The 12,738-nt window shown below is 40.8% G+C and overlaps 1 protein-coding gene across 1 annotated transcript in view; it reads left to right on the plus strand.

The window, feature by feature from the left end:
* Positions 1-510: 510 nt before the first annotated feature.
* ME1 (malic enzyme 1) overlaps positions 511-12,738 on the plus strand; it is a 193,151-nt gene continuing 180,923 nt past the window's right edge. Inside the window, exon 1 of the mRNA XM_060030292.1 lies at positions 511-719. Coding sequence (XP_059886275.1) covers positions 642-719 — 78 coding nt within the window. The 5' untranslated portion in view covers positions 511-641. The remainder of the gene's footprint in view (positions 720-12,738) is intronic.

Raw genomic sequence — 12,738 nt, forward strand, 5'->3', positions numbered from 1 at the left:
GGAAGCGCCTGATAGGAGGGGAGAGATGAAGCGTCGTTCGCATCAGTCAGTTAAGGCCTTTTGCAAACAGCCCCCGGGCCCCCCCTCTGTGTCTGGGCAGCCGTCCTCTCTGCCCGAGGCTCTCCGTTTCCCACCCCATCTCAACCTCCCCGCGGAGTGCGGCTGCGGGGCCGCCTCGGCCAGGGGTGATGGTGCCCACGGGCCGGGCGGGGGGAACCTGACCTTGCTCCCCATTTGGTTCTCTGGAGCAAGGAGGGCACTGCGTGCGCCACACCGAGCCACGTCCCACGCAGCGATGGGCTGGGACGGTTGCGCCTCTAAACCGATGGCGAGCGGGGACCTGGGCGTGGAAGGGAGCGGCACCGCCCGGGCCTCGCCCTTCCTCCCCCTCCTCCTTGCTCGCCGCTCGCCTCTCCCCCAGCCATGACTCAGCGCTTCTCGCAGGCTGCCGGGCTGTGGACACGGGCTCCTTGCCGGCCCCTCCCGCCGCGTCCACCGCCTCTCTCCCACCCACGCCCGCCCTCGACCGCCGGCCCTTCCCCAGCGCCGCCGCCGCCGCCACAGTCAGCTCGGGCGTCCCGGCAGCATCAGCCGCCCGACCCGGCCAGACCCGACCCCGCCGACCCCGCGCGCCGCCCGCCATGCAGCCCCAAGCCCCCGGCCGCCGACACACCCCCCAGCGCGGCTACGCCGTGACCCGGAGCCCCCATCTCAACAAGGTAAGCCCGCCGGCTTCCCCTCGGTCTCGGTCAAGGTCACGGGCAGGCCCCCCGGCGGCGCAGCGGACGCCGCTTAGCCCTTCCGCCCGCGACCCCGGGATGCCGCCCCGCCGGAGCGCCCCCCGAGAGCCTGGGCGCGGGGCGAACGGAGGGGCCGCCCGTGCGGGTCGGTCCCCGGGAGCGTGCTGGGAAGGGGTGTTGTGGCTCCGCGCCTGGGCATCTTGTTAGGGGAACGGAGGGGACGTAACTTGTTTAAATACCGCTTGGCTTCTCCGAAAGCGGGAGCCGAGGCAAAGAAAGTAGTGGCAGCGAAGTGCGTGACTGGAGTGTGCCTGTGAAGGTAGCAGGTGGGCTGCCAGCTCGGCCTCGATGTGCCACGCACGTACGGGGCGCACTCAGGGTGCCCATCACTGGAGGCTGCCGTGCAGCGAGGTGGCCCTACGGCCCCAGCTCGGCTAGAAACGCGTTCTGAGTGGGGTCACGTGAGCAACCGGAAAGTCAAGGCCTCTCGGTTTCTGGAGGGACGCGGTTGAGAGGCTGGGAATTCGTGGTGGGTGGCTTTTGCCTCGGGGCCCTGGTGTGGCCCGGCGCAGAATCCCTGCCCCAGACGTGGGACTGTGGGTAAAGCCGTTCTATGTCTTTGAACCTGGCCTGGAAAAATTTTTTTTTTTAGGACTCCTCCTCTTTTTTTATGAAAAGGGGAATACAGTGCAAGAGACCCTTTTTCAGATCCTCCTAACATTTCATTTTTCTTCACTGGTGATGTAAACACCTAAGATTTCTCTCAAATGGAAAACACCTCGGAGTGTATCCATTTCCTGACGAGATACTTAGCAGTCACATTTATTTTATCGCCAGGATTTGTCTCTGAATTGTTCTTTTGTTTAAGGGTGTGCTTTTTGACATTTCCTTTAGTACGTGGAAAATGCCATCAATCAGCACAGAGGCCTGTTGGGTCATTTGGGGCTCTCTACCAGACGCTTCTTTTCATCAAGAACTGGACCTCCGCGTCCCCCTCCCCCAACATGGTGCCGGTGATTTGTTAATCATTATTAATGGCTTAAAGACTTGTGACTTCTTTGATTTAACAAACTATAGCTCCTGTGAGTTCTTTTTGATTTTTGTGGTGACAGGCAACTTTTACTTATCTGTGATTATTCAGTATTTCTGGTCATAAAGCATTATGAAATTTTAAATATTTCCTACCTATATTTTCCTCAGTGATTTTTAATTGCTAGTTTGATTTTATACTTCCTTTTTATTATTCTGCAGGTTGGGGCCTATTTGCAGTAGGAAAAAAAGGGAAAATTTGATGTGACAAAACAATTTATGACTTTCAGGTGTACCTGCCTGCTGTAATTTATGACCAAATAATGGGTTGCCCCTTAAAAAGAACCACGTGAGTGATATAACCTGTTTGAATTTCCTCCAGTCAGGGGCCAGGGTGTCTGTTTCAAGGGGTTGATGGAATAGGCAATCCCTGAGCAAGAGTCATTATGCCTTTACTGTTTACATCAAGAATTTAATAAGAGTCCTGTACCACAGTGTTCACTGCAGCACAATTTACAATAACCAGGACATGGAAGCAACCTAAGTGTCCATCATCGGATGAATGGATAAAGAAGATGTGGCACATATATACAATGGAATATTACTCAGCCATAAAAGGAAACGAAATTGAGTTATTTGTAGTGAGGTGGATGGACCTAGAATCTGTCATATGGAGTGAAGCAAGTCAGAAAGAGAAAAACAAATACCGTAGGCTAACACACACACACACACACACACACACACACACACACACACACATATATATGGAAGCTTAAAAAAAAAAAGGTTCTGCAGAACCTAGGGGCAAGGACAGGAATAAAGACAGACACAGAGAATGGACTTGAGGACACGGGGAGGGGGAAGGGTAAGCTGGGACGAAGTGAGAGAGTGGCACTGACATATATACACTACCAAATGTAAAATAGCTAGTAGCTGCATGGCACAGGGAGATCAGCAGGGTGCTTTGCGACCACCTACAGGGGTGGGATAAGGAGTATACGTATGCATATAGCTGATTCACTTTGTTATACAGCAGAAACTAACACAGCACTGTAAAGCAATTATACTCCAGTAAAGATGTTAAAAAAAAGAAAAGAATTTATGCTCTTGAAATTCTTTTAACTCCTGTTCACAAGTAAGGGTTAATTTCCACTTAAGAATAATAATATCACAGAGATCTTCCACCAAAGGCATTAAGGTGTGGTATTGTATGTGTTAAGAACACGTGTTTTGACTTTGTAACTGAACTTTATTGTCTGCATAGTATCAAATTGGATTTAAAATCCAGGTGGCCAGCTTTGGAGTGATTAATGGAATAAGCTTTACTCTTCTTGTTCAGTCCTAAGATAGTTCTGTGGTACCTCATGGAAGTCACAGAACATCCTCATATGTACAGCTGAAACTATAGTTGTGGGATCTTCTTGATGGGCGCTGCTCTGAAGACCTCTGGGCCTTTAAGTTTTCCAGTAGCCCAGAAATTTTTCTTGATTTTTGTGGTAACCTTGGCTGCAAAGAAACTAGTAGATCTTTCCCCCTATAACCCCCCAGCCTGTCACCTGGCTACACTAAGTCTTCTTCAGCCACTGTCACACAGACCTTCATCACCTTACCTTTGGGTAACTGGCACAGCTTTCCTGGTTTTATTTTCAGTATTATAGTCTGTCCTGCGTGTAGGTATGAAAGAAATATCTTCATCAATTAGCATTTTATTCATGTTGCTCTTCTGTTATCCAAGTATTTTTAGTATGATATTATTTCCTATTACATTGAATGTAAAATCAATCTGTCAGTTAGGTCTACTGTCTTCTCCACATTTATCTCATTAGGTCCCCAATTTAGCCTTCCACTTAAAATATATTTGCTGAATGTCTTACTTAGTGCTTGCCTTTTTGTCTGTGCGGAATTCCTACAATGAAAATGTCATTAGTTGATTTAATAATGATCTCTTTGGGGAAGACTTTCCTAATTATTTTAGTCCTATTAACATTACTTAACACCTCTGTTTTTTATGTATTCCATTGTAACATGTCATTTGGTATTTACTGCATTGTATTTTTTTCTTATTTGATTTAGATTGCCATAGGAATCATAATCCTTAGTACATAATTTTGCTCATTTAACATTAAATAAATGTTTATTTAATGGAGAAATGAGCCATGTTAAAACATTCTCTTTTTTGGTCTTCCAAACAGAACTCAGCTTTTAAAGCAGGTGGCTTTTAAAGTGGTAGTTTGAGCGTTATTCCAAGACATTTCTCTTTAATGTAATTTCTTGTAAGTAAATTCACATTGAAGTCTAAAGCTCAGTTGACTCCATATACCATTGTATTGTATAATGGCATGTAGTCAGAAAAGGTGGAATTTGGTTTAAGCCTGACCATGAAATTTTAATTATTTGCTGGATAAGCTTTGGGAGGTGTTTAATCTTGGTACAAATTGAGGTAAACAGTAGATGTGATCTGAATTAAAAAATAAAGAATTTAAGGGAATTCCCTGGCAGTCCAGTGGTTAGGACTGTGCTTTCAGTGCCGAGAGCCTGGGTTCAGTTCCTCGTCCCTTTGTCGGGGAACTAAGATCCCCCAAGCTGTGCGGCACAGCCAAAAATAAAAATAATAAAATAAAGAATTTTAAAAACGTTAGAGAAATAGAATCTTTCTTCATTTGTAATAATTCATGTCTGGTTCTTACTGTTTGTATACTCAAGTATACATCATTGCAGGTAGGATTTCATCATAGCATTTGGAGAAGCATTTCTACGTCACACTTATGAGATTCAGTATCTTTCTGTTCACAGCCCAAATTACTTGTTTTTTTGTGTCCGGAGCACAGGCTCCGGACGTGCAGGCCCAGCGGCCATGGCCCACGGGCCCAGCCGCTCCGCGGCATGTGGGATCTTCCCGGACCGGGGCACGAACCCGTGTCCCCTGCAGGCGGACTCTCAACCACTGCGCCACCAGGGAAGCCCAGCTTATTAACTTTTAAATGTGAGAAATGAGCTTCTGGGCAAGTGCTTTTGTAGATGTTTGTCTTGATATGTCAAGACCTAATGAGCTGAATGTGTTGTAGGGAAAAAAAGAGAGAAACAAGGCTGATGATTATGAAGGAAAGTTACTTTAAACCCCCCCTTTTTCTTCAGTGTAAACTATACCAGAATGAATCATTCAAAAAGTTTTCACCTAGTACAGTTCTCTGGAGTTGCCTCAGCAATATGATAAACTGATATATTATTTAACGTGGAATCCCACTGATGTGAAGCCCATCGTAATGAAGTGTTCAGCCATACGCCTCCATATTTGTCTATTGTCTTGGTAATGCAGGATAGTACAAAACCAAACAATGCGGTGCTCTAATGGGTAGAAAGGAATTTGATTTGAGAACTGGTGGTGTGGAGTACAGAAAATGTTGAAGAGAGGAATAGGTTTGAGATTTTTCATTTTGTGTTCTGATGTCCTTCAGACTTTCGGGCAAGTGTGGAAAATGCGAAATAATGGAATGGACCCTCTAAGACTTTGTGTCTAGAAGAAATGAGTCCAAGTCACAATTCTTTTCATTAGCAGTTGTGAGATTTTGAGTGAGATTTTCTTAACTGGCTTCAGTTATTGTCTTTATAAAATAGAATGATGATTTCATTTATTTATCTCGTTCAAGTTTTAACAAATATTCAGAATCCACTATATGCTAGGTAATATTCTGGGTGCAGGGGATATAGCAATGAATAAGATTCCTGCTTTGAATGTACTTACATTTCCATTTGAAATACGATTTGTTTTACCTCTTCCCTCAGATATTAAAGAGTGTATATTAGTTTTTTCTGACATATATTATAAAACAGGTTTTTTTATTACTACAACTAATTATTGATATGATAATATTTTTATATAGAGAATCTGAACTCATAGCTGGAACGGTTATGAAGTACTTATTTTTTATGTAGTTTTTACCCCCTTCTCTCTTGAATTTTTGATTTAACAAATCAAACATGATTGTGTGACCTATTAAATTTATGAGTGTCATAGTAAAAAATAAAACTATACTTTCTCTCTGGGAGAGACAGATGGACATTTTACTCTCAGATTCATATAAGTGAGCCTGACTGAGATCACATGTCCTTTGCAGTCTTTCATAGATTTTCACAGAATGCCAGGTGTAGGTTAAAAAATGTCTTTGTGAAGAAAAAGAACAAGGAAAGCTTTTTGCTTCTCAGTACTCTGCTCAAAGTGTGTGAAGGCTTGGAAGTGTGAAAGAAAGGTAGAGGTATGCCCTGGGGAGTTAAAATTGCTGAGGTGAGAGCAGTGAAATGCAAAGATATGGAATTTAAAAGTTCCAGTGGTGTGAAACCAGCCTTTAATCTGTTTGACTTTGGAAGTAATCAGTTACTCTGACAAAACAGGTATATGGACCGTTTTCCAATGGCTTTCAAAATTGACATGACCAAATACTGTTACAGACTCCAAGTGTACTGATTTGGTCTGTTCATTACATCATTATTTATTTTATGTTACTGAGCCAACTCAACAAACTTGTTGATAGTGTATGGACCCAGAACTGATCAGCAGACATGTTATAATTCAGTAGGACTAAGCTGGGAATGTTTCTAAGCTAAATTATTAAGAAATTTTCTTAGGCATGGGGCCTAAATATAAAGTTTGGTTGTTTGTATTCTTAAAGTGCTATTTAAAATATTTTATGGCTTATATATTAATTTTACCTGTCTGTAGCTTCGTGTGTGTAATATAGTACACTATAAAACAAAGGAATAATGTTGCCTTAAATGAATTTAGAGAATTTAAAACATCAGTATTTTTCCTCAGGCCCTGAAGATATATCTAAGTTAGCCATCAACTAAACTGGTTTCAGATACTTGAGGCCTTTGGGATTAAAGACAGGGGAGAGACACTATGCCTTTAAATTTCTGTAGTTTAATCTGGTAGTTTGGGAAGTCAATATAGTAATTGATAATGTTCTCTAAAACATGGAAATGTAACTATTAGAGTTTCTATGCTAATAAACAAACCCTAGACCTAAAACACTAATTTTTTTTTTTTTAAATAAGTATTGGTTGAGTAAGAACATCAGCAAAAGTACTTTCATGTTCACAGGAACATGGTTCTATGAATTACATCAGGAATACATTATGAGTATCCCTGCAGTAGTTAAATTCTAAACTGTCTCACTAAGACCTGACGATCTGGAGACTGAAGGAGGCCTAAGACTCCATTAAAATATTAAGGCTGGGCTTCCCTGGTGGCGCAGTGGTTGAGAGTCTGCCTGCCGATGCAGGGGACACGGGTTCGTGCCCCGGTTTTGGGAGGATCCCACATGCCGCAGAGCGGCTGGGCCCGTGAGCCATGGCCGCTGAGCCTGCGCGTCCGGAGCCTGTGCTCCGCAACGGGAGAGGGCACAACGGTGAGAGGTCCGCGTACTGCAAAAAAAAAAAAAAATTAAGGCTGAGCCCCTTAAGCTTGCAATATATTAAAATACATTTAAAACATCTATTCAGAGTCCTCTAAGATATTTAAAAATTTTTTTGATTGTGAGACATTGTATATATACATACATAATATATGTGTAAATACATTGTTATGGGCTGAATTGTGTCCTCCCCAAAATCATATGTTGAAGTTCTAACCCCAGTCTCTCTGTATTTAACCATATTTGGAGATAAGGCCTTTAAAGAGGTAATTAAATTAAAATCAGGTCTTTAGGGTGGGCCCTAATCCAATATGACTGATGTCCTTATAAGAAGAGGAGATCAGGACACATACACAGGAAAGTCAGTGTGAAGACAGTGGGAGAAGATAAGCATCTACAAGTCAATGAGAGAAACTGTGAGAAAATGAATTCTGTTGTTTTAGCCACCCAGCGTGGTACTTCGTTATGGCACCTTGAGCAAACTAACACATTTATGTAATTGAAACAATTTTATAATACAATACTTGCTGTGTATAGCACACACTAGTACTATCCCATTTCAATTTTTTAAAAATGTTGGTTGTGATTCATTAATGAATCACAATCCATTTAATCCATTTTAAAATTCGAGTTAAAAAAAAATCTGCTCTGTTGCTTAAGTAGTGCATTTATGTGCCTGGGAGGATTATTGCAGAGTGACTTTCTGTTCTGTGTCTTAGTGTTGTATATGAAGTTTGAGTTTGTCTTGGCAGTACTGGCCCAGCCTCCTTTTGTTTTTCCATCTACCTGTCCAAACTGAGGTATGTCTTAAACCAATAATCTTGAAACTAGGAGAATGTTATTGTTGTAACTAATATTGGCAGGTCTGGTTAGTAAGCCAAACAGTGTCCTTACTTATGTACCCAGAGCCAATAAGAAATTGAAACGTGGTTAGTGAGCATTTTTATGGGCCTTTAAACTTTTTACTTATTCAAAATCTTGCTTATATTTAATTTTTACATATGTTAACTATATCATAATAATATGACAGAATTGAGAGCAAACAAATTAGTCATTATGAATAAATATGAATGAAGATTAACTCTAATAAAATTATTTTCAGATTGTTTCACAAAGCACAGGCAAGCTATGCTGAATATGAGAAATACATTGAGAACAAAATGTTACAGAAGGGCTAAAAACAAAGATATGAGAAAGTACAAACAGCAAGAAATCAAGGTTATCCTGACATCAGACAGTGTAGACATCATGTCAAAAAGCATTACATGATCAGGACTTCCCTGGTTGCGCAGCGATTAAGAATCCGCCTGCCAGTGCAGAGGTACCAGGTTCGAGCCCTGGTCTGGGAAGATCCCACATGCCGCAGAGCAACTAAGCCCGTGCACCACAACTACTGAGCCTGCATTCAAGAGCCCGCGAGCCACAACTACTGAGCCTGTGTGCCACAACTGCGGAAGCCGGTGTGCCTAGAGCCTGTGCTCCACGAGTGAAGCCACCGCAATGTGAAGCCCGCGCACCACAAGGAAGAGTAGCCCCTGCTCACCTCAGAGAAAGCCCGCGTACAGCAATGAAGACCCAACGCAGCCAGGAATAAATAAGTAAATAAATAAATTTATTTTAAAAAAAGAAAAAGCATTAAATGAGATAAAATACATAATGCTGAAAGGTACAATTCTGAATGAAGTTATACATGTAATGAATGTCTATGCACCAGATAACACAGCAGGTACCTTCATAAAAAAGACAGTATAGGAAATGCAAAGAGAAATAAAAAAGATACTAATGCTAGAAGACTTCAACTAATCTCTCTCAGTGCAGGACACATCATGGGGGGAGAAACTGCTTCTGTACAGTAATTTCTTCCTCAAATTTCTCAGGAAATTTATGTTTTTCCAAATCATGAGAATATTCAGTTGAGAAATTGGGAAAATAAGAAAGCTTAGTAAATAACAGAGATATTACTGATTAGAAAGACCTAATGACAAAAGGAAGAGCTGGAAATTGTACTTGTAGAGTCAGAGGTTAAGGTTGACATTTCATGGATCTTCACAGCAGTAATGATCTGTCTAATTAGTCAGTTTTGCTTGTAGCCGTTGCCAGTTTCTGACAATATCTGTCTTTTAGTTTCTGTGTTTAGACCATTCACACTTCATGTAATTATTCATGTTTGGATTTCTGTCCAGAATTTTATTATTAGGTGTCTGTTTGTTCTCTGTTTTTTATTCTTCTGTTTTTCCTTTCCTGCCTTCTTGTGTATTATTTGAATATTTTTATTATTCCCTTGTAATTTCTCTATTGAGTTTTTTTTTAAATAAATTTATTTATGTATTTATTTTTGGCTGTGTTGGGTCTTCGTTGCTGCGTGTGGGCTTTCTCTAGTTGCGGTGAGCAGGGGATTCTCTTGTGGAGCATGGGCTCTAGGCGTGTGGGTTTCAGTAGTTGTGGCACGTGGGCTCAGTAGTTGTGGCTCACGGGCTCTAGAGCACAGGCTCAGTAGTTGTGGCGTATGGGCTTAGTTGCTCTGCAGCATGTGGGATCTTCCTGGACCAGGGCTCCAACCCATGTCCCCTGCATTGGCAGGCAGATTCTTAACCACTGTGCCACCAGTGAAGTCCTCTATTGAGTTTTTGACAATATCTCTTTGTATAGTCTTTTTTATTAGTTGCTATGGAAATTATGATATACATAACTTTTCACAATCTACTTAAAATGAACATTTTGCCACTTAATTGGACTGTAGAAATCTTACCATCATATCGGTCTCACTACGTTCCTCTGTTTATGTTGTAGGTGTTATATGTTTTACATCCACTTACATCTTCATATGTGTATTACATAGTATTTTAAAAATTGAGATATAATTGACAATTGATACAGTTTCAGGTGTAAAACATAATGATTCAATATTTGTATATATTGTGAAATGATCACAATAGGTCTAGTTAACATCCATCATTGTACGTAGTTGCAAAAATTTTTTTCTTGTGATGAGAACTTTTAAGATCTACTCTCTTAGCATCCCAATATGCAATACAGTGTTACTAACCACAGTCACCTTGCTGTACATTACATCCCCAGGACTTACTTATTTTATAGCTGGAAGTTTGTACCTTTTGACCCCCTTCACTCATTTTGCCCATTCCTTATTCCCTACCTCTGGCAACCACCAATCTGTTCTCTGTATCTGTGAGCTCATCTCTCTTTGTTTTGTTGTGTTTTGTTTTTTGATTTCACATATAAGTGAGATCATACAGTATTTGTCTTTCTCTGTCTACCTTACTTCACTTTAGCATAATGCCCTCAAGGTCCATCCAGCTTACTGCAAATGGCAAGATTTCTTTCTTTTTATGGCTGAATGATATTCCATTGTAAATATTTACACCACGCTTTCTTTATCCATTCATCCATTGATGGACACTTAGGTTGTTTCCTTATCTTGGCTATCGTAAATAATGCCGCAGTGAACATGCGGTGCATATATCCTTTTGAGTTAGTGTTTTGTGTTCTTGAGATAAATACCAAGAAGTGGAGTTTCTGCATATGGTAGCTGTATTTTTAAATTGGGGAAGAACCTCCATACTGTTTTCTGTAGTGGCTGCACCAATTTCACTTGTACTAACAGTGCACAAGGATTCACTTTTCTCCACATCCCTGCCCACACTTGTTATTTCTTGTCTTTTTGATAATAGCCATTCTAACAGGTGTGAGGTGATATCTCATTGTGGTTTTGATTTGCATTTTCCTGATGATTAGCGATGTTGAGCACTCTCCTGTGTGCCTGTTGTCCATCTGTATGTCTTCTTTGGAAAAATGTCCATTCAGATCTTCTGCCTGTTTTTTTTTTTTTAATCAGATTCTTTGTTTTTTTGCTTTGATTTGTATGAAAAAAATTTTTGATGTGATAATGTAATGTTTATAACTTTTGATTTTAATTGTGATACATGTTTTAAAGAGTTTAAGAGGGAAAGGACAATCTATTATAGTTACTGAGATATTTAATGTTCCTGTTACTCTTCTTTTATTCCTGATATTTCAAGTTTTCCTTAGGTATCATTTCCCTTCCACTTAAAGGATTTCCTTTAGCATTTCTTTTAGAGCATTTTGCTGGAGACCAGTTGTCCTCTTTTTCCTTCCTCTGAGAATGGCTTTATTTCATTTTCATTTCTGAAGGATAGTTTCTATTTTCTTTTGAATTTTATTTTTTTTATACAGCAGGTTCTTATTAGTCATCCATTTTATACACATCAGTGTATACATGTCCATCCCAGTCTCCCAATTCATCACACCACCACTACCACCACCCTGCCACTTTACCCCCTTGATGTGCATACGTTTGTTCTCTACATCTGTGTCTCAATTTCTGCCCTGCAAACTGGTTCATCTGTACCATTTTTTAGGTTCCACATATATGTGTTCATATACAATATTTGTTTTTCTCTTTCTGACTTACTTCACTCTGTATGACAGTCTCTAGATCCATCCAGGTCTCTACAAATGACCCAATTTCATTCCTTTTTATGGCTGAGTAATATTCCATTGTATATATGTACCATATCTTCTTTATCCATTCGTATGTCGATGGGAATTTAGGTTGCTTCCATGACCTGGCTATTGTAAGTAGTGCTGCAGTGAACATTGGGGTGCATGTGTCCTTTTGAATTATGGTTTTCTCTGGGTATATGCCCAGTAGTGGGATTGCTGGGTCATATGGTAGTTCTATTATTAGTTTTTTAAGGAACCTCCATACTGTTCTCCACAGTGGTTGTAACAATTTACATTCCCACCAACAGTGCAAGAGGGTTCCCATTTCTCCACACCCTCACCAGCATTTGTTGTTTGTAGATTTTCTGATGATGCCCATTCTGACTGGTGTGAGGTGATAACCTCATTATAGTTTTGATTTGCATTTCTGTAATAGTTAGTGATGTTGAGCAGCTTTTCATGTGCTTCTTGACCATCTCTATGTCTTCTTTGGAAAAATGTCTATTTAGGTCTTCTGCCCATTTTTGGATTGGGTTGTTTGTTTTTTTATTATTGAGCTGCCTGAGCTGCTTATATATTTTGAGATTAATCGTTTGTCCATTGATGCATTTGCACATATTTTCTCCCATTCTGAGGGTTGTCTTTTTGTCTTGTTTGTAGTTTCCTTTGCTGTGAAAAAAACTTTTGTTTCATTAGGTCCCATTTGTTTATTTTTGTTTTTATTTCCATTACTCTAGGAGGTGGATCAAAAAAGGTATTGCTGTGATTTATGTCAAAGAGTGTTCTTCCTATGTTTTCCTCTAAGAGTTTTATAGTGTCTGGTCTTACATTTAGGTCTCGAATCCATTTTGAGTTTATTTTTGTGTGTGGTGTTAGGGAGTATTCTAATTTCATTCTTTTACATGTAGCTGTCCAGTTTTCCCAGCACCACTTATTGAAGAGACTGTGTTATCTCCATTGTATGTCCTTCCCTCCTTTGTCATAGATTAGTTGACCATAGGTGCATGGGTTTATCTCTGGGCTTTCTATCCTGTTCCATTGATCTATATTTCTGTTTTTGTGCCAGTACCATATTG

This window comes from Delphinus delphis, chromosome 14, assembly GCF_949987515.2.
Source record: "Delphinus delphis chromosome 14, mDelDel1.2, whole genome shotgun sequence".
Lineage (NCBI taxonomy): Eukaryota > Metazoa > Chordata > Mammalia > Artiodactyla > Delphinidae > Delphinus > Delphinus delphis.